At 41.8% G+C, this 27137-nt stretch overlaps 2 protein-coding genes across 2 annotated transcripts in view; one reads left to right on the top strand and one right to left on the bottom strand.

The window, feature by feature from the left end:
- The window catches only part of FMO5 (flavin containing dimethylaniline monoxygenase 5), a 63276-nt gene extending 57903 nt beyond the window's left edge, over positions 1 to 5373 (bottom strand). The window contains exon 1 of the mRNA XM_007485325.2: positions 5219 to 5373. The gene's annotated coding sequence lies outside the window, so the exon portion shown is untranslated. The remainder of the gene's footprint in view (positions 1 to 5218) is intronic.
- A 142-nt stretch (positions 5374 to 5515) lies between these two features.
- The window catches only part of CHD1L (chromodomain helicase DNA binding protein 1 like), a 61640-nt gene continuing 40018 nt past the window's right edge, over positions 5516 to 27137 (top strand). Inside the window, exons 1-6 of the mRNA XM_007485321.2 lie at positions 5516 to 5647; positions 11544 to 11656; positions 13974 to 14080; positions 15157 to 15271; positions 16810 to 16841; positions 24379 to 24460. Coding sequence (XP_007485383.1) covers positions 5548 to 5647; positions 11544 to 11656; positions 13974 to 14080; positions 15157 to 15271; positions 16810 to 16841; positions 24379 to 24460 — 549 coding nt within the window. The 5' untranslated portion in view covers positions 5516 to 5547. The remainder of the gene's footprint in view (positions 5648 to 11543; positions 11657 to 13973; positions 14081 to 15156; positions 15272 to 16809; positions 16842 to 24378; positions 24461 to 27137) is intronic.

Consider the following 27137-nt stretch of genomic DNA (forward strand, 5'->3'; position numbering starts at 1 on the left):
ATTTTATTGGTGAAGATACTGGAGTGTCTTGCCATTTCCTTCTCCAGTCCATTTTACAGATGAGGAAACTGGCAAACAGAGTTAAGTGACTTGCTCAGGGTCACATAGCTAGTGAGTGTCTGAAGCCAGAAATGAACTCATAAAAATGAGTTTACTTGACTTGAGGCCCTATACTATATATCCACAATGCCATCTGGCTGCCTCATGTCCATATTTTCTTATTTTGAATTATGTACTCTTTCTATTGTGCTAATAATGTATGTGTATAAAATGCATACAAAAATATAATTTTAAAAAGAGTGAGACAAAGATGAAATAATATTTGAACAGAGTATCAGTTGGAAGCCACTGTTGTTTACTGAACAGGGGAGTGACATGGTGAGACCTGTGCTGAAGGAAAATTAATTTAGCAACTTTGTGGACAATGGACTGGTAAGGAAGCTGAGAAGGAGCCCACTGCAATAGTTGTAGCTCTGGGTAGAAAGAAGGGTTCAGATTTAAGATATGTCTTGGGGGACTTCCAGGTAAGCACGGCAGCAGTCTAGACGCTGGACATTTCCTCTCCCCAGCACACACCGACAAAGACTACCTCAAAAGATCTTAAAAATCATTTTCAGAAGAATGGAGAAACTGTACAGTAGGACACAGCATTGAAGGTACGTGGGATTTGGGCATTTCCACACTCTAAGAGGGTAAAAAAGGTCCCACCCAAATGCGAACCGATCCACCCTCCCCCTACCCCACCCACGGAGCCAGAGCCAGAGCCAGAGCCAGCGCACGCCAGAACCAGCAAGTGATCGAGGAGCACCTCTAGGTCCTTGGGAGCTGATTAGGACTGCCGGGGACCTACCCCTGAAAGCAGCTAGACCAGAAACCCAGGTGGGCAGGGGAGCGCAGACCTTGGGAGCCTCTGGGAAGGTGGCACAGAGAAGAGCTGCAAAGGACTCCAGAGATTCGAGAGCTTGCCTCAGGCAAAATCCTTGCACCTTAACTCCATACACAGAGAACCTGCCTACCTCACTCATATTTCTGACTTAAAAGGTAAAACATCCTTGGTGATGGCTAATTGTGCACAGGAGCCTCAAAATCCTTAAAAAAAAAAAGACAGTGACCCTCGAGAATTTTTACAGAGGAAAAACCCAGGCTACAGAGGAAATACAGGACGAAATTCAAACAAAGGCAAAACCTTCTAAAAAAAAAACAGAAATTGTCCCCAAGCCCTGGAAGAATCTCAGTTGGAGCTTATCAAAAAGATGGAAGCTTTCTGGCAAGAGAAGTGGGAAATGGTTAAAAAAAATTGAAGAAATTATAGCTGAATACCAAAAGATTAAAGCAGAAAACCAGGCCTTAAGGACCAGAATTGAACTACTGGAAACCAATGATCTTGCTAAACAGCAAGAATTAATAAAGCAAGGTCAAAAGACTGACAAAATAGAAGAAAACATAAAATATCTCACTGACAAGGTGACAGATCAGGAAAAGCGAGGAAGGAGAGACAATTTGAGAATCATTGGTCTACCTGAAAAGCTAGAAATAAAGAGAAACCTTGACACCATACTACAAGAAATCATCCAAGAAAACTGCCCTGAAGTTCTTGAACAAAGGGGCAAAATAGACATTGAAAGAGTTCATAGAACACCCGCTACACTAAATCCCCCCCAAAAGATATGTCTTGGGGGCAGAAAAGACAAAATTTATTAGATATGTACATGTGGAAGCTAGAGGATGCAGTTGCTAGAGTGCTGGGCTTGGGGTCAGGATGGTTCCTCTTCCTGAATTCAAATCTGGTCTGAGATACCTTCTATCTGGGTGACCCTAGGCAAGTCATCTTACCCTGTTTGGCTCAGTTTACTCACCTGTAAAAGGAGCTGGAGAAGAAAATGGCTAACCAGTTTTTTGCCAAGAAAACTTCAAATGGGGTTATGCGGAGTTATATGTGACTGAAAGACTAAAAATAAGATATATAGTGATATATATATATATATATATATATATATTGATATATATATATATTGATATATATTGATATATATATGATATATAGGGTGGAAGAGAGTGTGAAGTAGGGGATGAAACCAAGGCTATTAATTTAGGTGACCAGGTGGTACCCTTGACAATCTTGACAATGATAGTAAAGTTTAGAAGAGATGTGGGTTTGAAGGAGGGAAGAAATAATGCAGTGGGATCTGAGATGAATTTCACTATCTGTTCATGCCTGCTCATCCTGTACCCCTCGATCTATCACATCTAAAAGGAAAGAAGGATCAGCATCTGTCCAGGAATGTAGCCTGTGCTGAGAGGAGCCTACTGAATCTAGGATGTGATCTGCCTAGCAGGGATTAGATGTGCTCAAGAGGGGCATCTAGTAGTATTTCCCAAAGGCACCAAACAGTCACTGCTGTTGATTACTGATAGCATATAGTTTATAACTGCTGTGATCCTAAGATAGTTGGCAGCTTGCATAGTGGGGATTGGGGGCATAAGATAGGAAAGAAATGTTCAGGGAAGAAGAAAGATATGACTACGGGAGATAAGCCCCACAATTTACTACTGTGGGAAGGGCAGGATGCAATTCATTTTCCTACCCTCTCAATGGTTCTTCACATATTCCATGAAGTCAGGCTATGGCCCTCACTTTGCCTATCACTGTCCAATTCCAAAGTATCCATGATGAAAAATGCTATCTATCTTCAAAAAGAGATGAACTCTAAGTATGAACTGAAGCAGACTTTTTTCACTTTTCCACAGATTTTTTAAAAATTGTCACAGGGAAAATATTAAAGTTTTAAGGTTAACAAAGCACTTCACATAAATTGTCAGTCCCATTTAATCTATGGGTTCTTTTTATCTTGTTTTGGGGCCTAGTACCTTCTGTCCACAGAACAACAAAAAAAAACACTCTTGAAACACACCATTGTTTTAAAAAGGAAGAGTAAGAGGCAGCTACATTTCTCAGTGGATAAAAAACTAGGCCTAGAGATGAATTCCTGGGATCTAACCTGCTGTGTGATCCTGGGTAAGTCACTTCACCCCAACTGTCTAGACCATAATGCTCTTCTGCCTTGGAAGTGATATTTGGTATTGATTCTAAGTCAGAAAGAAAGGTGTTTTTTTTGGTATTGGTTCTAAGGCAGAAGAGCGATAAGGGCTAGGTAATGGGGTGTAAGGGACTTGCCCAGGGCCACACAGCTCGTTAGTGTCTGAGGTCATATTTGAACCCAGGACCTCCTGTCTCTGGGCCTGACTCTCAATCCATTGAGCCAACTAGCTACTTCAGGTTTGTTTTTGTTTTTTTTTTAAAGAAGAATAATTTATTTTTATATGTGTGGGTTTCTAAATTCATGATATTATATGGTCAGGTCACATTTAGAGTACTGTGTCCTATTTGTCCCATTTTAGAAAGGACACTGGTGAGTTGGAGCATGTTCAGGTGAAGGCAAATAAGATGGCGAGGGGATTCAAAACCATATGTATCAAAACAAATATTGGATTAAGGAACTAAATGATCATTTATGGGCTGTGTTGTAGCAAAGATTCTTGTTCAGGTACAAATTGAACTGGAGGAGTTAAGTGAAGTCTCCTTTCAACTTTAAAACTGTGATTTCATGGCCTAGAAATACTTAGATTAAACAGAAGACCTGGGAGAGATGGGAGGGAACATTATTATCATCATCTTTAAATATTATGGGTCTTTTTGTTTCACCCTAGTAGGCAGAACTAGGGTGGAAATCAAAGGGAGAGAGATTGTATCCTGCTCTTGGGGGAAAGCTTCCTAACAATTAGAATTCTCCAAAAGTCTAATGGGTTGCCTCAAGTGGCAACTGTATTATCTATCTGTTTATATTAAACCATTTGGACTTTATTATAACTGTCCATGATCTGATCTTGTTCACTAATTGCTTTATAAGTGTATTTGGTCTGCCTGTCTGTGCTATAAGCTCTCAGTAGGCAAAACCATTCTTTATACATTTTTGCTCCTCAGTACATTGTATTATGTCTAGCACCATGCTAGCTATAATATCCATCAACTGAAATCAATATGTGACCATTTATAACATAAATAGAAGACAAACACATAACAATAATAAAAATACCAGGTTTGGAAAATGTTCTTTTTGCTTAAAGTACGATGGTTTGAGCAGTGTTTCTGGGAATCCCTGGAAGTTCCCAACATTCTTTCAGAAAATGTGTTGGGAGGTCAAACTATTTTCATAATAATACGAAGATAGGGGCAGATGGTAGCACAGAGGATAGATAGAGCACCAGACCTGGAGTTGAGGATCTGGGTTTAAATCTGGTCTCAGACATTTCCTAGCTGTGTGACCCTAGGCAAGTCACTTAACTTCAGTTGGCTAGCCCTTGCCGCTCTTCTGTCTTAGAATTAAAACCAAGGATTAAAATAAAATACTAAGACATTTTCATTTCTAATACAGTAAATATGGACAGAAAAACTCATAAATCTGGCCTCAGACACTTACAAGCTGTGTGCTTCTGAGCAAGTCACTAAACCCTTTTTGCCTTAAGTTGCCTCATCTGTAAAATGAACTGGAGAAGGAAATGGCAAAACATTCGGGCATCTTTGCTAAGAAAACTCCAAATGGGGTCACAAAAAATCGAACATTTTCAAGCTTTTTGGTCTCAGGTCCCTTTACACCCTCAAAAATATAGGACTCTCTTCTCCCCTTGCCCTCCCCCCCCCCCCCCGCCCCTGTCCCCTTTGTTTGCATGGGTTATTCGTGTTTATATAGAATCATACTGCCAACAGTCTCTCTCTAACTTAGCTGACTAACTCATCGCAAGGATTTCATCAATCAGAATGTCCCACGACTTTTAGACACTTTAGACACTTTCGGGGGCGGGGAGGAGGAGGGAAACACCACAAAAAAAGGAATAATACCTATTTTGCGCCAATGCCACCCCGGTTTTCTTTTCGAAACTTTCGAGCGGCAAGTGGCGGCAGTCCCTGTTTTAGATGATGCACTAAATTCATTTCTGATGTTTCAGTAATGGTTGGCCGGTGGGTGACCTTGATGCCAAGGTAAAGGAGTTAGCTCACCATCCTCCACTATATACGTGGCGATCAACCACCCCTGTTAGCACCCGCCATAAGCAAAGACCAGTCGGAGAAGCCTCCGCAGCAAGCGAGACACAGCCTCTAGCGCGCACGGCAGCGAGAGCTGCTCGCCTCCGAACGTTCAGAGTATCCCCCACGAAGTACCTGAATCAAGATTTACTCAGGATTGGCATCCGTTCCTGCAGCGGACAACACCAATCAGCGGCTGCAAGCTACCAACCAATCAGAAGCCTGGGTATCTTCTTCCTTGGGGGGAGGGGACGGAAAAAAGTCATCAGGGAGTAGTACAACGCAGGGGGGAAAGGGAGGGGCAGAGGGAGGGAGAGCCCTTAAAGACAACCAATGGAGAGCCGCGTCACTGTCCGAGCAGCCAATGATCGTGCATTTGCCAAAGGCCGCCAATCTGGGACTTGATTTTGCGTCCTCGCAGTTTCTTCTTTCTTGGAAAGTTTCCCGGGGATCCTGAGGACGAAATGTCCGCGTTTTTACGGGCTCTACAGAATAAACTCCCACCCAAAGCAGCAGCGGGGGCTCGAGTTGAGGAGGAGGATTTGAGGAAATGGGGTCTGACAGGTCAGTGTAGCCGGGGCTCACGTGGCTCCCGGGAACCTCCAATTTGTAGCCACTTTACTCCCGCATGGAAATCTCGCGTTATTTGTAACTGATCAACTATACCTGTAGCTGCTGTAGCTCCCGGGAGTAGAGCGCTTTCTTTGAAATTGTCTACCGTGGTGGAGTTGGCTGGGGAAAAACCCCAGACCTGAAGTTTGCACGTGATGATTTGGGATGGGGGGAAGATAAAAAAACTAGTTTTGGAGCTGAATGTCCATGCTTACTTAATCTGCTGGACATCAACCTTCATGGCTGGGGGAGTTTGAAGGAGGGAAATGAGGGAGTCAAAGGGGGAAATGTGTCCCACGTCCCCCAAAGCGGAGGAAGGCTTTTCGTGGGATGGAGACTTTGGAGCAGCATTAAGAAGTCATTTTAAGAATGACCTCGTTTTTTGAGTAGATGGAAAACTGCCATGGGCGGGGTCCAGTCTCACTGGCGACTCCAGGGGTTCCCGACAGGTGGCAAAGGTTCCGTCAAAAAAATAACAAAGGGAAGATTACAGCCTTGGGACTGCTTTGCATCCGATAGCTGCTCAGCCATCCCCATGCCTGGTTTTTATTTTTATACCCATTTTCTTGGCACACAGATACATTACCTAACACACATGTTCAAAGAGAGATAATTGGAAAAGTGATATATTAACTTTTAACAAATCACTTGATTAACATTCTATATTTATATTGTGATTACAGACAGCATACAAGATAAATGGTTTTGTCACAGGTGGCTTAATTTTATTATTACCCTGTTACATGTATGGGGTGCTCAGGGAGGGGTAGTATATCTGGTATGGAGGGCTTGTGGTGCTCTCTTAGGGCAGCTCTCCAGCCTCTGACCCTCACCTGAAACCCAGCTCTCCCTTGTGGCTCCTAGTAGCTGCTAGCATGCGGCAGCGGCCACACCCCAGGCACTGGCTTCCACAGGCCTGCTAAACCTTGTGAGGGTAACCGTTGGTTCCTAGACCCCTGGTGAACCAAGGCTTTGCTCACCCAGCATGTGAAGACTGCTTTGGCTGAACAGTTGGAAGAAACCAATAAGAAGGTTCAATGGCTGAGATGGCGATGCAGCAAAGCAATGTGGAGTGCTTAGGGCGTGTTGGAGCACAAAAGGCAACACGGCCATCCAATGCAGCTGAGGAAGTCTCCAGGTGTAATGATTTTTGTGTCACTGGACCCAGGCTGCTAATGCTGAGAGAGTGGGACTGTCTCTGTGCATCGACTTTTCCACTTAAATCTCCATGCACAAGTGCCTTTGTGCACACTCATCTATATACCATATATGAAAACGCACAAAGACAATCGTCTTCCTCAGTTACCGAGAGACTACTACTACTACTACTATCATTGAGGTTGAGGGGTACTGGGAACACAATTCAGATTTAATATTAGACTGGTCATTTTGCAGGGTTCACTAGGGAGTTTCCCACTGAGTCACTGGTTTGTGAAGTCGAGTCACTGAGGCATATTGAAGCTTGATGTACTTATCGTATGGGCCTGTATGATTGATTTGTGTGCTGGCTTCATGAGAATAGGTTTCTGTGAGTGGGAAAGTTTTGGGCTTGGCTTGTAACTGCGGTTTTGCTGGGAATTATGTACCTAAGTAAAAGTTAACCCATGATAGTCTTTTTGGGATTGGGTTTGAGGGTCTGATCTTTTGGTGATGCTTTGGGGAATTAGGGTACAGGTGTTTTGCTCTTGCGTTATTCTTTTTGAGACTAGGGGGAATAGTAATCATGTCAAGAGGCATTGGTGAGAGAGGTCATGCAAAGGGGGACTGAGTAGGCAATCACATCTTGCCAAGGGCCACTTTTTGGCCTCCTTAGCTACCACGTGTGACACTGTCAAGGCTCCCAGCAGAAAACCACCTGCCTGCTCTGGGTTTATTCACTGATCCAGGTTCTCCTCACAAGAATTTTCATTCATTTTCTTGAGTGGAAGGGGAGCAGAGTTTAGAAAACATTCAAGCTTAATTTGGAGTGCAACTGTGGTTCTTGAGTCACCTTAGTTTTCCACAAATGCTTATTTTTGTTATGTGGAACTGGAGAATGGTTTGGGAGGTCAATACTGTGTATCTCTGGTCCTAACTGATAAGCTATCGTGTTTGACTCTTGGTGATCCCATTTTGGTTTTTTTTTGGGGGGGGGGAGGGGGCAAAGGTACTGGTGTGGTTTGCCATTTCCTACTCCAGCATATTTTGATAGATGAGGAAATGAGACAGAATGAAGTGACTTGCCCAGGGTCACACAGCTAGTAAGTGTCAGGCCAGATTTGAATTACTGACTCCAGGCTGGGTGCTCTATTCTATGACCTAGCTGCCCAAAGCATTAGCCAGCGGCTAGCCAAGCAGCCCTTGCCACATACCAGGGAGGAATACAGGTGGGGATAAGGGTGAGCTTTGCTGCTCTTTAACCAAGTGACAAGTTTGCTGACTAAGCCCTAATGACCTCCCTTTCTCCTCACTATCTTATATTAAACTATCTTGTATTTATTTTGCATATATTTATACACACACACACACACACACATATATGTTGACTTCCTCAATAGAAAGTAAACTGAGAGCAGAAACTGTTTTTGTCTTTGTGTCCTCAGGATTACTCTAAAACCTGTAACCTAATAGACCCTTAATCAAATATTTGCTCTATTGATTTTTTAAAAAGTTGATAATCTCATCTACCTAACAATTGTTGATCAAAGAGACCTTTAAAAATGTAGTTGATGCATATTTAATAGATTTTTGTTGATATCTTTTTCTGTCACCTAGATTTTCCCCTGTTCTCACCCTTCCTTCCAACCCAATCCCTTCTAGAGAGTCATTCTTATAAGAGAAGCTTATTTATTTATTTATTTATTTTGAAGACAAGAGAAAAAACTCAGCAAATCAGTATTTCCTTCTGTCTGTCTACCTACCTATTCAATGTTCTACATAGTGTTAGGGTGCAGAGATTGGACAGGTTCTAATTCTCTTTGGGCCCAAGCTTATTCTTTGTAACTTTGACATGTTAATTCCCAATTGTTTTGTGTCTCTTTATTTACTGTCATTGTGTGTCTTGTCTTCCATTCCCAGATTATTTCACTTTGCTGCAATGCGTGTAAATTTATGCTTCTCTGGATTCATTGTGATTATTGTTTCTTTCTTGCTAATATTCCATTACATTCATGAACCACAATTTATTTAGCTAATCTCAGGTTAAGAACATACCTTTGTTTCCAGTTTTTTATTACAACCAAAGAATTCTGATAAGAATATTTTGGGTTAGATCAGTGTTTTTTTGATTATTGGTGTGGGAAGGTGTGCTATCTGTAGCCTGAATAGAATAGGTGCTTTAGTGTTTGTTGATTTAATGTCAGTCAGTAAGCATTTATTAAATTCCATCTGTGTGTTAGACACTGGGGATACAAAAGGATGAAAGTCACTCAAGAAATTCGCCAAAGTAATAGGGGAGACAATGAGTAAATAGATATGTTCAGATAAGCTATGTACAAGATAAAAAAGAAATAATCAACAGAGGGAAGGTCGTAGAATTAAGAGGGATTGGGAAAGATTTCCTGTAGAAGAGGTGGTATTTTAAATGTAATTTGTTGGTTGTATCTCTTCTGTGCCTGTGTTCTAACTTGGAGTTAGGAAACTTGGATTTGAGTCTTGACTTTACAGGCTTTGTGACCTTGGGCAAGGCATAAGAACATATCTGTCTTCTATAACAGGAATAATGATATTCCTCTCCATTCCCCCTACTCAATATATTTCACAGTCTTGCTTTGAAGATAAAATGAGATACAGGCTGTGAAAATACTTTGTAAACTATATAAAACAACACAAATGTACACTTGTGTGAGGATAGTTACATATGATGGTAATTCTATATGCTTCAGTAGATACATTATCTCATTGAAGTGGGGATTCTTTTCATTGATTCATGTCCCTGCTTCTGATTCTATAAAATTCTGTTTTCTACTCTCAATGCTGAATGGAAGAAACCAATAAGAAGGTTCAATGGCTGAGATGGCGATGCAGCAAAGCACTGTGGAGTGCTTAGGGCGTGTTGGAGCACAAAAGACAACACGGCCATCCAATGCAGCTGAGGAAGTCTCCAGGTGTAACAATTTTTCATGCCACCGGACCCAGGCTTCCAACGCCGAGAGAATGGGACTGTCTCTGTGCACCGACTTTTCCACTTAAATCTCCTTCACGCACAAGTGTCTTTGTGCACACTCATCTATACACCATAGATGAAAATGCACAAAGACAATCGTCATCCTTGGTTACCGAGAGACTCCTCCTCCTCCTCCTCTCTATGCTGGAGACCTTCTCCTAGACCTTTAAAACAAAAAACAAAAAAAACATTTCATGGACACCAGGGCAATCTTTGGACCATTTACTTCTTTTCCTTTGTTCTTGGGGCATCATCATATATATCAGGACATCGTTTTAGTCAGTTATCAAGTTCCCATGTTGGGCAGTGTCACAATGAGGGTATATGAAAAGTCACTAAGGCTTAGTAGTAACCCAAAGTAGGGTTTCAGAGTCAACCTGGGATTCATAGACACTTAAAAGCCCCTTGCTTTAGTCTCCTGGAATCTGCCCCTGCTAATTCCTCTATAGCCTGGCTTCACTGCTCCATTATATTTACTCCAGTTGGGGGGTGGGGATGGGAGAGAAATAAAAAGAGAAATTTCAAAACAGCAAATTGGATTGTTTTCTTTTTTTTACAGATTACTCCAATAGAATATTTTTTATTTTCCTTTTTTTTTTTAATCAAAAGGAGAATATTGTAAGAACTGCTTCAAATTAGGTTTGGGAAATTGTGGTAGTGCTGGGAATTTGTGGTTTATTTATTTATGTTTTCCTTCTTCCCCATTACCACAGAGAATTGAGTGCAGCCTATACTGTAATTTTTATTTTCATTAAAAACAAATTTTCTGGGAAGATTTTTTTTTGAGATTTGGCATAGGGTTTTTTTCCCTCATGTCAGTGGACCAGCTTTCATTAGATGGTTGCTTTTAAGCAAGAAAGCATCCATGGCCCTTGTGTTTATGAATTTGTGTTTCTATACCACTTTCCCTCCTAGGAGATTTTGTGAAGGCAAGGATGGAGTCTTTTTCTCCCTTTCAAAAAAATCTCATTTTTAATCTTTTCTTTTTATATAATTTTATTTCTGAATGTGTCCCTCCTCCATCAGCCACCCAATGAGTCAACTCTTAGAACAAAGACTTAAGAAGCAAGAGAAAAAAAATTCAGCAAAAGTAACCAATATTTTAGCTGTATCTGATTATGTATACAACATTGTAACTTTATGGTTCTCTACTTTTGCAGAGAAGAGGAGATACATTTCCTTGTTTTTTCTCTAGAAGAAAGTTTGCTCATTTTGATCCATAGTATTCAGTTTATTTTTTTTTCCTTTCCAGTTTTTTTTTGTGTGAATATTGCTTTAGGGATAATCTTATTTATCTTCCTGACTCTGAGCTTTGTATACCACTATGTGGTGAAATGGATCAGGAGGAGTTTGAGAAATAACCTGGGTTCCTTCCTGCCTGTAAATGAGTATGGAAGTACTGAGTTACCTTTTTTAAGCCTTAGATGAAATGATGAATAAAATGTTCTTTTAATATCCCAGGATTTAGGGCTGGATGGAACCTTAGAGGCCTGCCAGCCTAACCTCTTAATTTTGTAGATGAGAAAAACTGAGGCACTTTGAATATTAAAGGCTTAAATTATTGTCATTTCCCAACAAATAATAGAGCCACTTTTTCCGTGGATTGGGAAGCTGAGATTTTTGGCTGGTTTCTGCAATTTTCTGCTGTCATGTCACAGGAATATTCAAGAAAACTAGTTGTTCATCTTGTACTTTTATTTATAGGGATTCATTTGCGCTCCTATCAGCTGGCTGGAGTCAACTGGCTGGTGCAGCGTTTTCAACTTCAACATGGCTGCATTCTTGGTGATGAAATGGGCCTGGGTAAGACATGCCAGGTAAGCATCTGTGGATAAATCACGAGATAGTTCTGTTTTTAAAACTTGAGAGTCCAAACTTACAAAGTGACATCAAATCATACGGGTTCTATACTAGCATTAACAAATAATCACGTACTAGAGAAATGGTGGTAGAAGCCTAGAATTTTAGAGCTGGAATGGAGGCAATTAAGTGGTTCAGTGGATAGAGCACAGGGACTGGAGTCAGAAAGACCTGAGTTCAAATTCAGTTTCAAACATTTACTAGCTGTGTGATCCAGTGCATGTCACTTAACTTCTGTTTGCCTTAATCTCCCGGAGAAGGAAATGACAAACCAGCTCAGTATCTTTGCCAAGAAAATCCCATGGACAATATTGGTGTGCTATGGTCTATGGGATTAGAAAGAGTCAGGCACAACTGAATAACAATAACAACAACTGTCTCTGTTACATAGAGGCTTTGGAAAAGTCATTTAATCTCAATCTCATTCCATCATCTGCAGTTAAAAAGTTGGAATTAGTGCCTCTAAGGCTCCTTCTTCAACACACTATGATTTTGTATACAAAGATTTGAGACTAAGGATGCTTTGCCAATTTCTTAGTCACAAGGATGAGTTTCTACTGAGCCATCTCCACTGTCTTATGGCCGGTGACTCATTGGGTGATTGTGAGCTAGGCTTAGGGTTTCAGCCTGTGGCCCCAGCACGGAATTTTTTATTTTATAGATGAGAAAAACTGAGGTTCTGGCACTTTGAAAATTAAATGCTTAAAATAATAATAATTCCTCAACAAATGATAGAGCTACTTGTTCCTTGGATTGGGAAACTGGGATTTTTGGCTAGGTTCTGCAATTTTCTGCTGTCATGTCACAGGAATAGTCAGTAAAACTAGTTCATCTTCTGCTTGATTATAAATCTTGTCTACAAGGTATCCCTGATCATCTAACCTTTTTAAACACTGGTCTAAGTGGCTGGGATAGACCAAAAGCTACTTAACAAATTAAATTAATTAAGATCTTTTCCTGAGGATTTTCTACAAATAGAAGGGGCCATTTCAGAGCCCATCTCTGGCTTATTCCCAGAACCTTCTTTCTTTATTTCCAAAGTCTTGCTTTCCTTCTGTTTGCCTAACTTTCCAGACGCAAGGTTTTAAAAGCCTTTCCCTATTGATCTCTCTCTAATGTTGGATGCTGTATTATCTTTCCTTTCGTGTACCTTAGTATTTCTTAACCTGGAATCCCTGTTGTTGCTTTTTAAACTAATTTGATAGTTAAAGTGTTTTAATAGAATGGATTTCCTTTGTGATCCTTTGTATTTTATTTTTAGCAGTTAACAACATTATTCTGAGAAGGAGATCCATAGACTTCACCAGACTGCCAGAGGCGTCTGTTGCACAGAAAAAAAAAATTAGGACACTCTAGTGTGTTCTGTTATTTCTCTATGAATGGAGGGAACTGACCTTTTACAGCTCAGTAGCATCAATGAATCATTTTCTATTTCCCTCACATTATCATTATTAACTATATTCCCTAAGAAAATGTCTTTGTGCAACAAAGTTTTTTTTTAAACATTATTTTATTTGGTCATTTTCATACATTGTTCATTGGAAACAGATCATTTTCTTTTCCTCCCCCCCAACCCCCCGCCACCCCTTCCCTAGCTGACGCGCGATTCGTCTGGCAACAAAGTTTTTTTTGAGGGGGGAACCTATATTCCCAAACATGTTCCTTATGAGCTCTTGCTTTGGCAGCTCTTCCCAAAATGCAGGCTATCCCCAAAATCTCATTGCAGCTTGTAGAGAGAACATTGCAGATGCCTAGTTGAGGGACCAGGCATCTCCCCCAAGACTTTGGGAATACTTCATTTACTATTTTTTTTCCCCTTGACTTTGCTTTGTGTTTGCTCTCTAAACCAGGCATCAGCATCATTTTCATATAACTTTGTCATGCTAGGAAGAGACAGAGGAGAAGGATGATACCATGTATTTCCCATGATGCCCCTGCCATTTGAGTAGAGGTGGAAGCAGCTACTTAGAACCTAAAATAACTGGAACAAGCTGAACTTGTCACTGTTGAGTGTTGACAATTGGTGTGTTGTTGGATGAGGACCTGGGCAGGATGATTTACTCTCTGTCAGGTCCTGGGGTGGCTACCCTGATTTTAAAAGCCTCCTGGCTTCTTCAGACCAGGAACGTACCTTTGTCTTTTGACTATACCCAGGGCATTTGCTCAGGAAGCTTGATGTGTGACATTTCTGTGAGAGAACATAATCAAGTATTGGTCATGGGAGCCTGGTAGAGACAGGATAGAGCTGTTTCCTTTTTCTTCCCCCCATTCTAGACCATTGCTCTTCTGATTTACTTGACTGGAAGTTTAAAGAAGAAAGGACCATTTATGATTCTTTGTCCACTCTCTGTCCTGAGCAACTGGAAAGAAGAGATGGAGAGGTAAGTGCTATGGTTTTGCTATGTTGATATTTGACTCAGTTGCAAAAGGAACAGTGACCTTTTGTTGTTTTATTTTATTTTATTTTTTATTTTTTAAAACTCTTTCCTTCCATCTTGGAATCATTCAATACTGTGTATTGGTTCCAAGGCAGAAGAGCTGTAAGGGCTAAGCAATGGGGGTCAAATGACTTGCCCAGGGTCACACAGCTGGGAAGTGTCTGAGGCCAGATTTGAACCTAGGACCTCCGGTCTCTAGGCCTGGCTCACAATCCACTGAGCTACCCAGCTCCCCCCATCCCCCTTTTGTTGTTTTAAATGTGTTCTCTTGAGGCTTTTTCCTGGGTGATAGGAACACACCAAAAATCTGCAGTCAGCAAAAACTGTGGTTTAGTGTATAGTGATTTTGTCATAGGATGGCAATGCAGATAGAGAAGAGGGGAAAGGAAGAATGTGTGATGTGTTGTTGGTTTAGGATTTAAAAATGGACATTAGTTTTCTCATTTGGCTAATCTGGTCATTTTGCTGAAACCAGAGAATAGCCAGTGGGATGGGGCTGGAGGTGGAAGGGAGCTGCCAGTGTCTGGCCTCTGACCCTCCTAGATTTGTGACTCAGCCTCTTAGTTATTCATGGACTTGCCCTGATGGTAAACCATATTCTTAATCTCAGGTTCTTTTCTTTAAGATGGCAGCAACTGGGGCTCAGTGGATTGAGAGCCAGGCCTAGAGATGGGAGGTTCAAATCTGTCCTCAGCCCCTTCCTAGCTGTGTGACCCTGGGCAGGTCACTTGACCCCCATTGCCTAGCTCTTACCGCTCTTCTGCCTTGGAATCAAGACTTAGTATCAATTCTAAGACAGAAGGTAAGGGCTTAAAAAAAATGGCAGTAACCATGCCCCACATCTGTACTATCTTCAAAGAGCCAGAGCAGCCTGAAGCCCTTCTGTTATCTTGGGGCTTAGACACCAAGAAGTACCACTGGCTTTGGATGCCTCTGAGCAGGGATGCTCTCTCCTCCAGCACAGCCCTCCTGTGGCACCTAAATCTTGGACTCTTGCTTTGTCCCCTTCTTGGATTTAGATTTGCTCCGGGCCTTTCCTGCAAAGTATACACGGGTGACAAGGAGGAGAGAGCTCACCTCCAGCAAGATCTCAGAATGGATGCTTCTTTTCATGTGCTCCTGAGCACCTATGAGGTACCATCTGTTCCCTACACTAAACTGACCTTCCTTCTCCCCAGGGGACACGGGGATCCAATGAGAAGGGACCGACTCTTAGGCTAGCCAGCCTCTTCTGAACTGGTCCTTTCTAACCAGCGGCGGACCTTTCCAGCACCTTTTCCTCAGACATGGAGTTCTCCCCAAAGCCAGGAGACCTCCATGAAAGGAATGGCCAGTGAGGCTGAGAGGAGGAGAGAACCCAGGATCTCCCTGTGCCCTTTGTGTCTCACCATGATGGTCTTTTCCTCCTACACCCAGGGTAACTGGTGGGTGACCTCAGTAGCTGCAGGGCGGCCTCAGAGTGTCCCATGTGGGCACAGATTTAGAGCGGGGAGCCCCCAGTGTCATCCAGTCCAACCCCCTCTCATTTCATAGCTGAGCAAACATTGATCCACAAGCGGTGAGCGCCCAGGGCCGGATTAGAACCTGGGTTTTCTGATTGTCTCCCTACCCCACCATGCTTTACAATCATTGGAGCAGAAGAAGGGACAAGTCTTATCAAGCAAGCTTTCTAGCAGACCATGCAGAAGCAAGCTGGCATTACTATGATATGATTATTGCAGTTCTGAAAGTACATGCAATAAATGACTCCCACCCTGTAGTTCAGCCTTGTGGCAAAGGAATGGAAGGAGCATTTGGTGTATTATGTGCAGACAAAATAAATGCCTTAGGAGCATTGGAGGTGTGAGGTCCTCCCTTCACTGGGCTGTCATACTAGCAGGACCACAGAAACCAGTCATCCTGGGAGTTGGGTTAGCCCCTGGTTGTCTCCATGGGATGCTAAAGATTATACTAACTAGGGGGAGCAGCTGTTCAGTGTATCAAGAGCCAGGCCTGGAATTAGGAAGTTTGGGGTTCAAATTTGATCTCAGATGCTTCCTAGCTGTGTGACCCTGGGCAAGTCACTTAACCCCCATTGCCTAGACAGTACCTCTCTTCTGCCTTAGAACCAATACATAGTATTGATTCTAAGATGGAAGATAAAAGGAAAGAAAAGGTTATGCTGATTGATTTAGTGGAAGTAGACATTAAATCTTGCCCTCATTTGCCAGGTAACTTTGTGTAGGCCTCTGCCCTGGTGGTGCTCAGTTTTACAGTGATCTTCATTAAAGGTCTCTGGTTGGAAATCTTTATTACTACCTCCCTGGCCAGAACTTTTCTGTAACCACTGAGTGAATTAATCAGTACATTACTCAGGGGTATTAAACACAAACAGAAACAAACTACATTTAGACTTAGAAAACCACAAATTAACATTATCTTTGTCATATTGTTTGTTCATTTTGTTAATTATTTCCCAATTATATTCTAAACTGGTTTCCTTTGGGGAGTTTTGCAGAGCAGGGCTCCAAGTTTGACCCCATCTGCTGTACGTTATTAGAAAAGTTTCTTTAGAGTTTCCTGAAACCCTGAGGTAAAAACAAGTATCATAGAGGGGGTGACCCTCGCTGTCTCATTCCCAGGAAGCCTTTTTTTTATAGACTTTACATAACATACTTTATTTACTTTTTCAGATTTGCCTGAAAGATGCAGCATTTCTAAAAACGTGAGTAAACAGCAATACTTCCAAAGTCTACATTAGCTGATATGTTAGTGATATGCCCTTTAATACCCCTTCTCCGTTTTTAAAAGCATTTTGCCCCATATAATTGTAGTTTGCATCCTTTTCCCCAGAAGTCCCATTGGGATCTCAAACTCAGCGCGTCCAAAACAGGTCTTGCCCTTAGATAATAAAAATCTCTTGGAATGGATATTTTTTCAGGCTGAATACCTGAGGAACAATAAAGAAAATCTGTTGCAAGGATTCAGAAAGAATTTGGAACTAGTTCATGAATTGCGCCCTCACTACCAGTGAATTTTGTTCTCTTTTTAGAAGATAAGGACTAAATTAAAATAACCTACATTCAGGCCTATCAGCCTCTAAAGTGCAGTGAAAAGAGGGTGAAATGACTTCCTATGTTCTATCCAATAAGCCACACTGTTCTTGAAAGGCAGTGTTACATATTGGATAGAACATGGGAAGTCATTTAACATCTCTGAGCCTCAGGTTCATAATCTGTCAAATGGGGATAATTTCATGATCTATTTCTTTGGGTTATTATCATTACAGACCTTAAGACACTGTGTAAGTGTGACTTATTATTTTAATTTTTGACATATTGTTAATGTTTGCTGATCATAACTTGCCAAACCTCAATCCTAGATTACTGCCACCACCTTCTTCCATTGCTCTTATTGACTTGCTGGATAAAAAAAAAATCAGGTATGCTGCATAACAGTAATAATAATAAAACTCCTTGAGAGAGCCAAATAACAGCAAAAACATCAACAGTAACCATAGCTAGCATTTAAATAGCGCTTTAAGGTTTGTAAAACCCTTTACAGATGTGTATCATTTTGTCCTCACAGCCATCCTGTAGTGAAGTACAATTATCTCCATTTTGCAGATGAGCAAACCTGAGGCAGACAGATGAATTGCTCAGGGTTAATAATTGTCTGTGGCTAGTTTGAACTCAGAACTTACTGATTCCCAGACCAGCCCTCTTACCTACTGTGTCACCTAGCTGCTTCCACTTCCTCTCTCCTCTTTTATACCCTCTGCAGGCTGGCTTCTGACCTTTGAAACTGCTCTGTCCAGGGTACCAGTTGTCAGATCTAATAGCCTTTTCTCCATCCTTCACCTTCTTGACCTTCTCCAGCCTTGGATATTGAATATTTCCTTTTTACTTTTCCATGACATTGTTCTCTCCTGGTTTTCCTTTTACCTTCTACTGGATGTCCCATTGAGATCTCAAACTCGGTGTGTCCAAAGCAGAACTCATTATTATTCTCCACAAATTCTGTCCTGTTCTGAGCTTCATTCCTTTGGCATTCATGGCTCGTAGCCTTGGAACCATCGACAACTCTTCATTCATTCTCCACATTTCAAATCTGGCCAAATCTTGTTCTTTCTGCCTCATGGCATCTCTCGTCTACTTCCCCTCCCCTCCACTCACACAGCCAACACCTTAGTATCTCCACTTGCCTGGACTGTTGCGATCTCTCTCTAATTGGGCTCTTTGTCTTAATTCTAGTCCAACCTCCAAAGGCATTTTCCCCAACTACATGACTCAGCATGTTATAGCATATTCACCTACTAAAGTGTAAAGACTAATCTCTTTCCAGCCTTTTTACCTTTCATTGCTGCCTTTTAAAAACTCTTATGTTCTGTCTTAGAATGGATACCAAGGCAAAACAGTGGTAAGGGTGTCATGTGTAATGGGGGTCAAATGACTTGCCCAGGGTCACTCAGCTAGGAAGTGTCTAAGGCCAGATTTGAACCCAGGATCTCCTATCTCTACGCCTGACTTTCTATCCACCTAAACTGCTAGCCCTTCATTGCCTTCTATTTACTTTACAACCCAGCTTTACTGTCTTACTTGCTGCCTCTCACATCTGACACCTTATCTCCGTCTCCATGCATGTCCCTCATGCCTAGGATGCTTTCCCTCCTCCCTTCTACCTCTTGGCCTCCTTCAAGACTCAGCTTAAACCTACTTTCCATAGGAGGCCTTTTCTGACTCCCCTTTTCCCCCATCCCTCCCTGCTTTTGCCTAATCCTTATATATCTCGTATGTATGTGTGTGGTTATTTACATGATGCCTCCTCCAGTAGAACAGGAGCTCCCCGAAGACAGAGACCACCCTTGCCTTTATATGCTGCTTGCCTTTCCAGTATCCCCTTGCCCAGAGCACTGTAACACTTAATAAATGCTCGTTGGTTGATTGACATGATTGCCTTGTCATGTTCTCGTATGTGTTGTCAGGCCATAATACTGGTAACAGTGTCAGTGGGTCTTCCTTTAGGAATCCAGGGCAAAGAGATCTGTTGCCATTGTTTCCTTTGCTGCCATGTCTCACTTGTTCATACAAGAGCAGCTTGCACATGGGAAGCCCTTTTCAGTAGATCATCCTCTCACAGAAATCTGGCCTTTACCTCAACATTGGCCCCTTCTCCATCATTTTCCTTGCTAGCATGGACCCTTCTGGACCCCACTCCTCCCTCTGGCCCTCGGCGTCCTCTCCTCCTTTGACATCCACACTGTCCATCTGTGACATTTGGTTTGAATCCTCATCCCAGGGAACTGCTGGCCTCTGGAGGATTCTCCCTTCTTTCATCAAGTGTCCAGGTCCCGGCTTTCTTCAACCCTGTCCCCGTGACCAGGAATTTAGGTCTTCACACGAGTGCCCCCAGACACCTTGGAACCTTTCTGCTTCCATCACTCACCAACTTCCAGGACTTTTGACTTCACCTTTACTCCGGCTGCTGCCAGGGATGGCTGTTCCTTAGCTCTCACCATCACCTCTAACTGCTTCTCCTGTCCCCTCTGAGCAGTCTCTTGTTCCCCCTAACATCCAGCCTCATGCCTCCCCCCAAACTATTCTCAGTTCTCTGTAACTTCTTGCCCCTCCAGTGTGCCCCTGTTCTCCCATTCGTCACCCTTCTGGCCTCATTTTCATCTTCTCAGTCTTGATGCCACAGTTCAACTCAACCCATGACTGCTTTTGCTGTCATGTCCTAGTGCTAGCCCACCAGGTTGAGGGTCGTCCATGGGCCACAGACCCGTCAGTGAGTTAGTGGTGCGCCCCAAACATTCCCCTGTTGGAATGGGCAGGTGAGAATGGTGGGTTCCAGTGGCCAGGAAGGCGGCTGGAACAAGTCGTCATCTTGGACCATCACCAGCTCTGACTTGCTTTGCCACTGGATTTTGGTGACTCTGGTAGAGTGAGGCTGATGACTCTTTGCAATCCGCCTCATTTCATGGACAGTTCAGGCACAAGTTAAGACATCACCCTGTGATTGGTCCTCTTTGGTCCTCTTTGAAAATGAAGGACAGATGGCAGTAGTCATGCCCTAACAAACCCTGATCCTTTTCTTCCTTTTGACACTGCTGAAACGAAGACATGAGACTGTGGCCTACTACAGATCCATATGGTGCCAGTTACTGTGGCCTGGCCGGACTTTTGTCTTCTATAATTCTTCCACAATAAAAATTTTTTAAAGCCCATCCCACTTCTGTTAGTGGCTATTCCAGACCTTTTCTTTGCTCCTTAAACCTCCATTGCCTCCTCCATCATACTCCTTCTTAGTATATACCCTCCCTTATTGGAAAAATTAAGACCATCTGCTCCATGATCCCTATTCCTGTCACCTCTCCTCATCATCACCCATGACCTACGGTTCTCCTCTGAGTCTAAGGAAGAGGAAGTTCTCACCAAACCCATCTCTTTGACTTGCGCCTTGAGTTTCATCCTCTTCTGTCACTTCATCAGTCATTTCCTTTTTCTCAGCTTCAGTCTCTCATTATCTAGTGGTTTTCCCTCTGCTAGCTACAAACATGCTTTGGTTTATTCTGTCCTCTAAAAAAAACAAGTCCCAAAACTTTACTAGATGCCCTCATTGCCTCAAGCTACCATCCAAAGGCCTAATTCCTAGAAAGAATCGTGAATTTGTTCCCACTGCTTCTTTGCCCCCTCACTCACTTCTTAATTTCTTGCATTTGAGTTTCTGTGCCAGTCTCTCATCTTGAGTTGTTCATTCTGAGACTACAAGTGATCTCTCCTGATTGCTAAATCCAGTGGGCTTTTCTCTATGCTCATCTATTTGATCTCTCTAACTTTTAATATTGTTGACCAGCCTGTCCATCTAAGGCCCCGTCTTGTGCCCTTTTCTCTCTCTTTAGACTCAGTCTTTTGGATAATTCACCAGCTCTCTTGGATTTAAGTATCACCATTATACAATAGACTTCCAAATTATATCCTATCCCTAATCTGTCTTCTGAATTCCAGTCATGTACTATCATCTCCTCCTGGGTGCGCCATCTTCTCTCAAACTCAGTATGTCCATTGCTTTCCCCCCTTAGCTCACTCCTCCAAATGTCTTTATTTTTATTGAAGATACTCATGGTCACTCATGCTCATGACCTTGGAATTATCCCCGTCCCTTATCACCTAGACTGCTGCATTAGATACCCAATTGATCTTTTTGCATCAATAAGTTTCTTCTGCATACAAACATACACATATGCACTTTGTGTGTGTGTATATGTTTATATACACACAATACCTATATATTTATATGCACACACATGTATGTATACTTGTGTGCAAATAGAAAAATATACATTAAAAATATGTACACACACATATCTGTACGTATATGACCAAGGCACTCCCCAATTCCCATTTCATTGTCACACACTCTGTGGATCAGCCTGACTGCCTTTCTTGCCGTCACTTACATAGAGAACCTCATCCATCGGGGGGAGGGGGGGCTAGAAGGCACTCACTCCCTTCTCTCCTTCACTCCTCAGAATCCCCTAGCAGAGTTCAGCATGAGGCCTTTTCCTCATCGCTCTGGCTGCATCTAGGATCCCCCAATTACCTTGTATTTATTTTGTACATACTTAAACGTAGACAATAGAATATAAGCCCTTTGAAGCCAGGGTTTGTTAAGTTTTTGCCATTGTATCCTCAGCATTTTGTGCCAGAAAGTCATTTCTAGTTGGTTAGTTGATTGATATCCAGTCACTTACCAAGTCTTGATTATACCTCGAACATCACTTGCATCTTTCCTCATTTTTCCAACCACATATTGGCTAGCTTGTGTTGGACCGTTGTGACCTCTTGTCTGGATGATTGCAGTATCCTCCTAATTCATTGCTCTGCTTCCAAGCTCTCTAATCCAACCTCTTCCTAGCTGCCAAAATAAACTTGCTGAAGGGCTAGTGTGGCTTCCTTGTTCAATATCTCCACTGGCTGGCCGAGATCTTCCAAGATAAATGTTAAAATCTCGAGTTCAGTATTTAAAGTTGCCCTTAATCTGCCTCTCAGCCACCTGTACAGTTTATTTCACTCTTCGTTTGGCTAAATCTACATTCTAGACACTACAGACTACTGCCTGTTCCCCAAAGCTGACTCTGTCTCTCACTTCTATGTTTGTACGCTGCATTCTCCATGCTTGGACTTCACAGCTTCTCATTCTCACCTCCCAGAATTCTTGTTTCCCCTTTAAGGTTCTACTCACATGCTGTGGAATTTATTTGTAGATATTTAATGTAACAAATAATGCATCCAAAGACTTTTAAAATGTACATTCTGTCCTAGAATTTCATAAATCTCTTGTGACCTTTTTAATAATCTGAATCGACCAGGATCTAGGACATATGTAACAATAAGAAGACCTAGGTTCAAGTTGTGACTCTTTTTCTCCCCCCTCATCTCCCCTTAGTCCTCAGTCATACACATACACACTCAGACAGGCGACTGCCTGACTAGACAACATCACACACACACGTTTCATTTATGTCTTTGGTTTTTCCCTGTCTGCTACTATGCTTCTTTATATATGTTGTATCCTTCTAGAAAAAGTTGAGCTCCTTGAGGGCAGCTCATGTCCCTAATGCCCACCTTCTGCCACGTACAGAATTGTTGAATGGACTCTATCTGGTCCCAGCCTTGACTTATTATCATCATAGATTCCTCCTGGCACATCTGTGTAATGGAATGAATGCTGCTCTTCCTGACTAGATTGTATCTGTCCTTCCTCTTCTCTTCCTACCAAGCCATTGATTCCTGTCTTGGCTTCTCCCTTTCTCATAGAGCAGGTCTTGGATCCGTTTGGCCTTAAGTTCTTTTACCTTTTTTTGTCGTCTTGCTTCTCTGTTTTTTCTGCTTATCAGTGACTCCCTATGCTGCCCTCCTCACCTCCATCGTGTCTGGTGCATATCCCAGCACTCCCCCAATGAAGTGCTTTCTAAAGTACACTATATATTGATCTGTTGATTGCCAGATCTAGTTTTGTGAATCTGATGTGTTAAGTGTAGTCTAGTGATAATGAGCATCCCTACATTTTGTCCTCCTGGGAGTGATGAGTCATAGGTTTTTAGTGCTGGATGAGACTTGTGAGGTCCCAGGGAGTGTCATAGGGTCTCATAAAGACCAATAAAAGTTTTTGAGGAAAATAATATAACAAATAATGTGTCCAAAAGATTTTTGGATAGAACTCTTAAAAATGTACATTCTATCCTAGAACGCATTTTATAAATCTCTTGTGGCCCTTTCTAATAATCCGTGAATCAACCAGGGTCTAGGACATTCTTAACAATATGAAGGCCTAGGTTCAAGTTGTGATGTATTTTACTCTGTAATTACCTTGATGACCCTCTGTTTCCCCTGCTATAAAATGAGGATGATTTGCAAATCTTAAAGCACTTTACAGATGTGAATAATGATGATGATGATTTGTTAGAGAAAGTCTAAAAAGCAAGTATATTCCCTGTCATCTTCCTCCATTGCTTAAAGAAAGATGAAAGACTCATAGGCCTGGTCCTCCACAAATTTGTCCTATCTGTCCAATTTCAGCCTATTGTCAAGGCTGCTCTTCAGTTCTTCTGTTCAGATCATGTTGATTCATTAGTATACTTCCAGCAGTGGGGACTCCTACCCTCTTTCCTCCATCACTCCACTATCGACTTCATCTTTTACTTTATTGGGAGAAGAGAGACCATTTATTATGAACTCCCTTTTATTCTTTTCTTTTTTATTCGTGGACACAACTTACCTTTGTCTTAAAGGAAAAGACTTCCCATAGGACTGTTTTTGATAACAGATTGTTGAGTTGACCCTAAAATCTAAGTCGTTGTGGCAACTCCTCAATCTGTTTTCCTAAAATGGTGTCGAAACCACCCATTTTAGGCTTAAACACATACTGCTCTGCATTGTTCCTTTATCAGTTTGTGTATTTGCCTTATTTCCCCTACTAGAATGTAAGTTTCTGGAAGGCAAGGATGACTTCTTACCCATCTTCTCTTGGAGGTTTCCTACTTTCCAACAGATGGAGGCACCAAGAAGCCCTTGTTAAATAAAGGAATGAATGAATGAAGTCATTGATCTGCTTTTGGTCCATTTATGTTAGAACTGGCCCATTGTTAGTCCTTTAGCTGCATTTCTGTGGCTGGGATATAAGTTAATTAGCACAAACACACCAGATGGTGATCTGTATTTGGATTAAACAGAGATGTAACATTAATTTTCCTCTCACAGTTTCTCTTGGAGCGTTCTGGTTGTGGATGAAGCCCACAGATTGAAAAACCAGAGCTCGCTGCTGCACAAAACACTCTCAGAGGTAAACACAGGATGGTCTTTCTTAGTTCTTCCAGCTTTTGCTTCCTTCCATTTTAGTTTACGTTCACATGGGATATGTCAGAAAAGAGACCAGATCATTTGATTCGTCTAATTTCTACAGGATCAGATCAATAATTTCCAAGTGACAAGATGGGTCTTTATATATAATATGGCTTATCTTTGCTCCTTGGAAGAAAAAACAAAAGTTTAGTAAACTATGCTTAGGGTGCTTAGTCTTTCAAGTAACTGAGGATCTCAAGTCTGCCCCAAAGGAAATGGACTAGACTCCCAATTGGGAATGAGATGGAGGATTGATTTCCCAAACAAAGGCTCCAAAGCTGCATGATTTATGTAAAGAAGTTCTAGAGTTGAGCCTCAGGAGCTAATGATGCTTGAAACTTTGGCTATATCTTTCTCCCAAGAGGAATGTGTTTTGGTCCCTAGTTCAGAAGTCCCTTGACCAGAAAAATTTCAGTGAGGTAGTTTTGCTGGGTGGGAATTAATTTCTCCTGAGTTTTTGGATCTCTAACTTTGGTCAGATTTAATAATGGGGAGGGAATTTTCCCATTTCTTTCCACCCCCTTTTTGCTCCATTGCCATCATGGCAGTGATGATTGTCCTTCAACATACCCTTGTTGGTTCATACCTAGAGTTATCTCCAAATGGAACTGAATTCCTTGGGAAATGGTGGGTTCAGTGGATTCCCCCTCACTGGAGACCTTCAAGCAGAGCCTGGATGTGCTGTAGGAGGCTCACTTCTTCAGATAGGGGTTTGATTAGCTGGCCTCAGAGATCACTTCCAATTCAGAGATTCTCTGCTTTGCTAGCACTTAACGTAATTTAAAATTCTATTATGTAACCTATCAGCTGCTTCATTCCTGAGCCACAAATTTATATTCTTTTTACAAATACTCTGTAAATAGCTCACCTTCTAGGAAGGAGGTAGTTTTCTCTGGTCTGGGGCAAGTGAAACATTAAGTATTCAAATCAGACAGTAATTTTATTGACTCCCTGCAGACCATCCAAGGCAGGCTCAATGCGTCCTTCATGTAGTCTTCTGTTGGGTCTCAGGAGCTTTATTTGGGGCAGATAGAGTACCCCCTGAATGCTTCCTTCCAGTGGCTGCCCACATGACCTGTCATTCCTGCCCATCAAGAGACAGCACCCACCTACCACTTTATTTTCACTGTGTTTTCTGTGGCTTTATTCCAGTCTGCCCTTTCCCGTTTTTGGTTTTTATTTATATTTTTTTTGCCAATTTCACAGTTTATGTGAAAGAAGAAGAGCCTTTTATGGCTTATATTATTCTGCATAACTTGTGTTCTATTTCTCATATCTTTACCATATTCTTTATCTTATTTCTCTCCTTGGATATCTGTGAAGATTAAAATTAACTCTTCCCTGATTATGAAGATTAAAATTGTAACCCCTGCCTATTTTGTAGATTTAGTCACCAAAGGTGTAAACACCCTACTTAATCATTAAGTGGGAGGTAAGTGACACACATGTACAATAGTGGGTGACAAATCAGAATTAAACTAACTTCCCCTGGGCAGTCTTAAAGCAAAGCTTCAACTGTGATTGGTAGACATAAAATTAGGGGAGGACACAGGAAGTGATGCAAAAGAAGCATCTTTAAAAGGAGCTGTCACTTCCTGTGAGGGACAGTTCTCCTTGGAAGTGGAGACTGGAGACAATGCTTTTTTCTTTGGAGTGGAGGCTGAACCCGAGACCCTGTTCCTGGTGAGGTTCTCTAAAATTTCTTCCTTTGAACTGACCCATGGTGAGACTTACCTCTTGAGAGAGACTTAGATATCTTACCTTATCCATTCTCTGATTTTCTTACTTCACGCTTTCTACATTTTGTAAATGAATTGTAAATAAATCTCTTTGGAATAAATTAAATTCCTGGTGACCATACTCTTAAATAATTCAGTCCAATCCTTTTAAAACTAACCCTTTCCCCTCCCCTTACATATCCTACAACATCCTGGACATAGACTTTCTCTTGCCCCAGGCCCATCTTGTAATGACCCTGGATGAATCCTCACCTCTTAGTCACCCTGTGGTTGAGCTGATTTGGAGACTTGGACTTTGTTCTCAGAGCCCATCACTATCAGTGCTAGACTGTCAGGGTATCCAACGGGGTGCCTACCTTATGCAACTACGTTCAGTTGTTTTTCAGTCATGTCTGACTCTTTGTGATCTCCATTTAGAGTTTTCTTGGCAAAGATACCAGAGTAGTTTGCCATTTCTTCTCCAACTTATTTTAAAGATGAGGAACTGAGGCAAATGGGGTAAAGTGACTTGCCCAGGGTCATACTACTAATAAGTGTCTGAGCCTGGATTTGAGCTGAAGATAAGCCTTCCTAATTCCAAGCCCAGTGCTCTATCCACTGTGCTGCCTATAGCATCCAGTGCTTTCTGATCTTTGCTCTGGAGAATTTATGAGGATTGCCTGAAGTGCCAAGTCTGAATTAATGAAAAGTGATTGACCGGTGATAACTAAACAACTAATGCTTGTTTTTAAATTATGTGATCATTTGAACCGCTAACCGTGCCTTAACTTGAGATCCTCCTGAGCTAACTTTAAGGAACAGGATAAGATTTTGTAATTAACTTTAAGGATAAGACTTTGTAATTAACAGCCCGCAGTTTCTTGCAAACAACTTAAATGC

This window comes from Monodelphis domestica, chromosome 2 (genome assembly GCF_027887165.1).
Source record: "Monodelphis domestica isolate mMonDom1 chromosome 2, mMonDom1.pri, whole genome shotgun sequence".
Classification (NCBI taxonomy): domain Eukaryota; kingdom Metazoa; phylum Chordata; class Mammalia; order Didelphimorphia; family Didelphidae; genus Monodelphis; species Monodelphis domestica.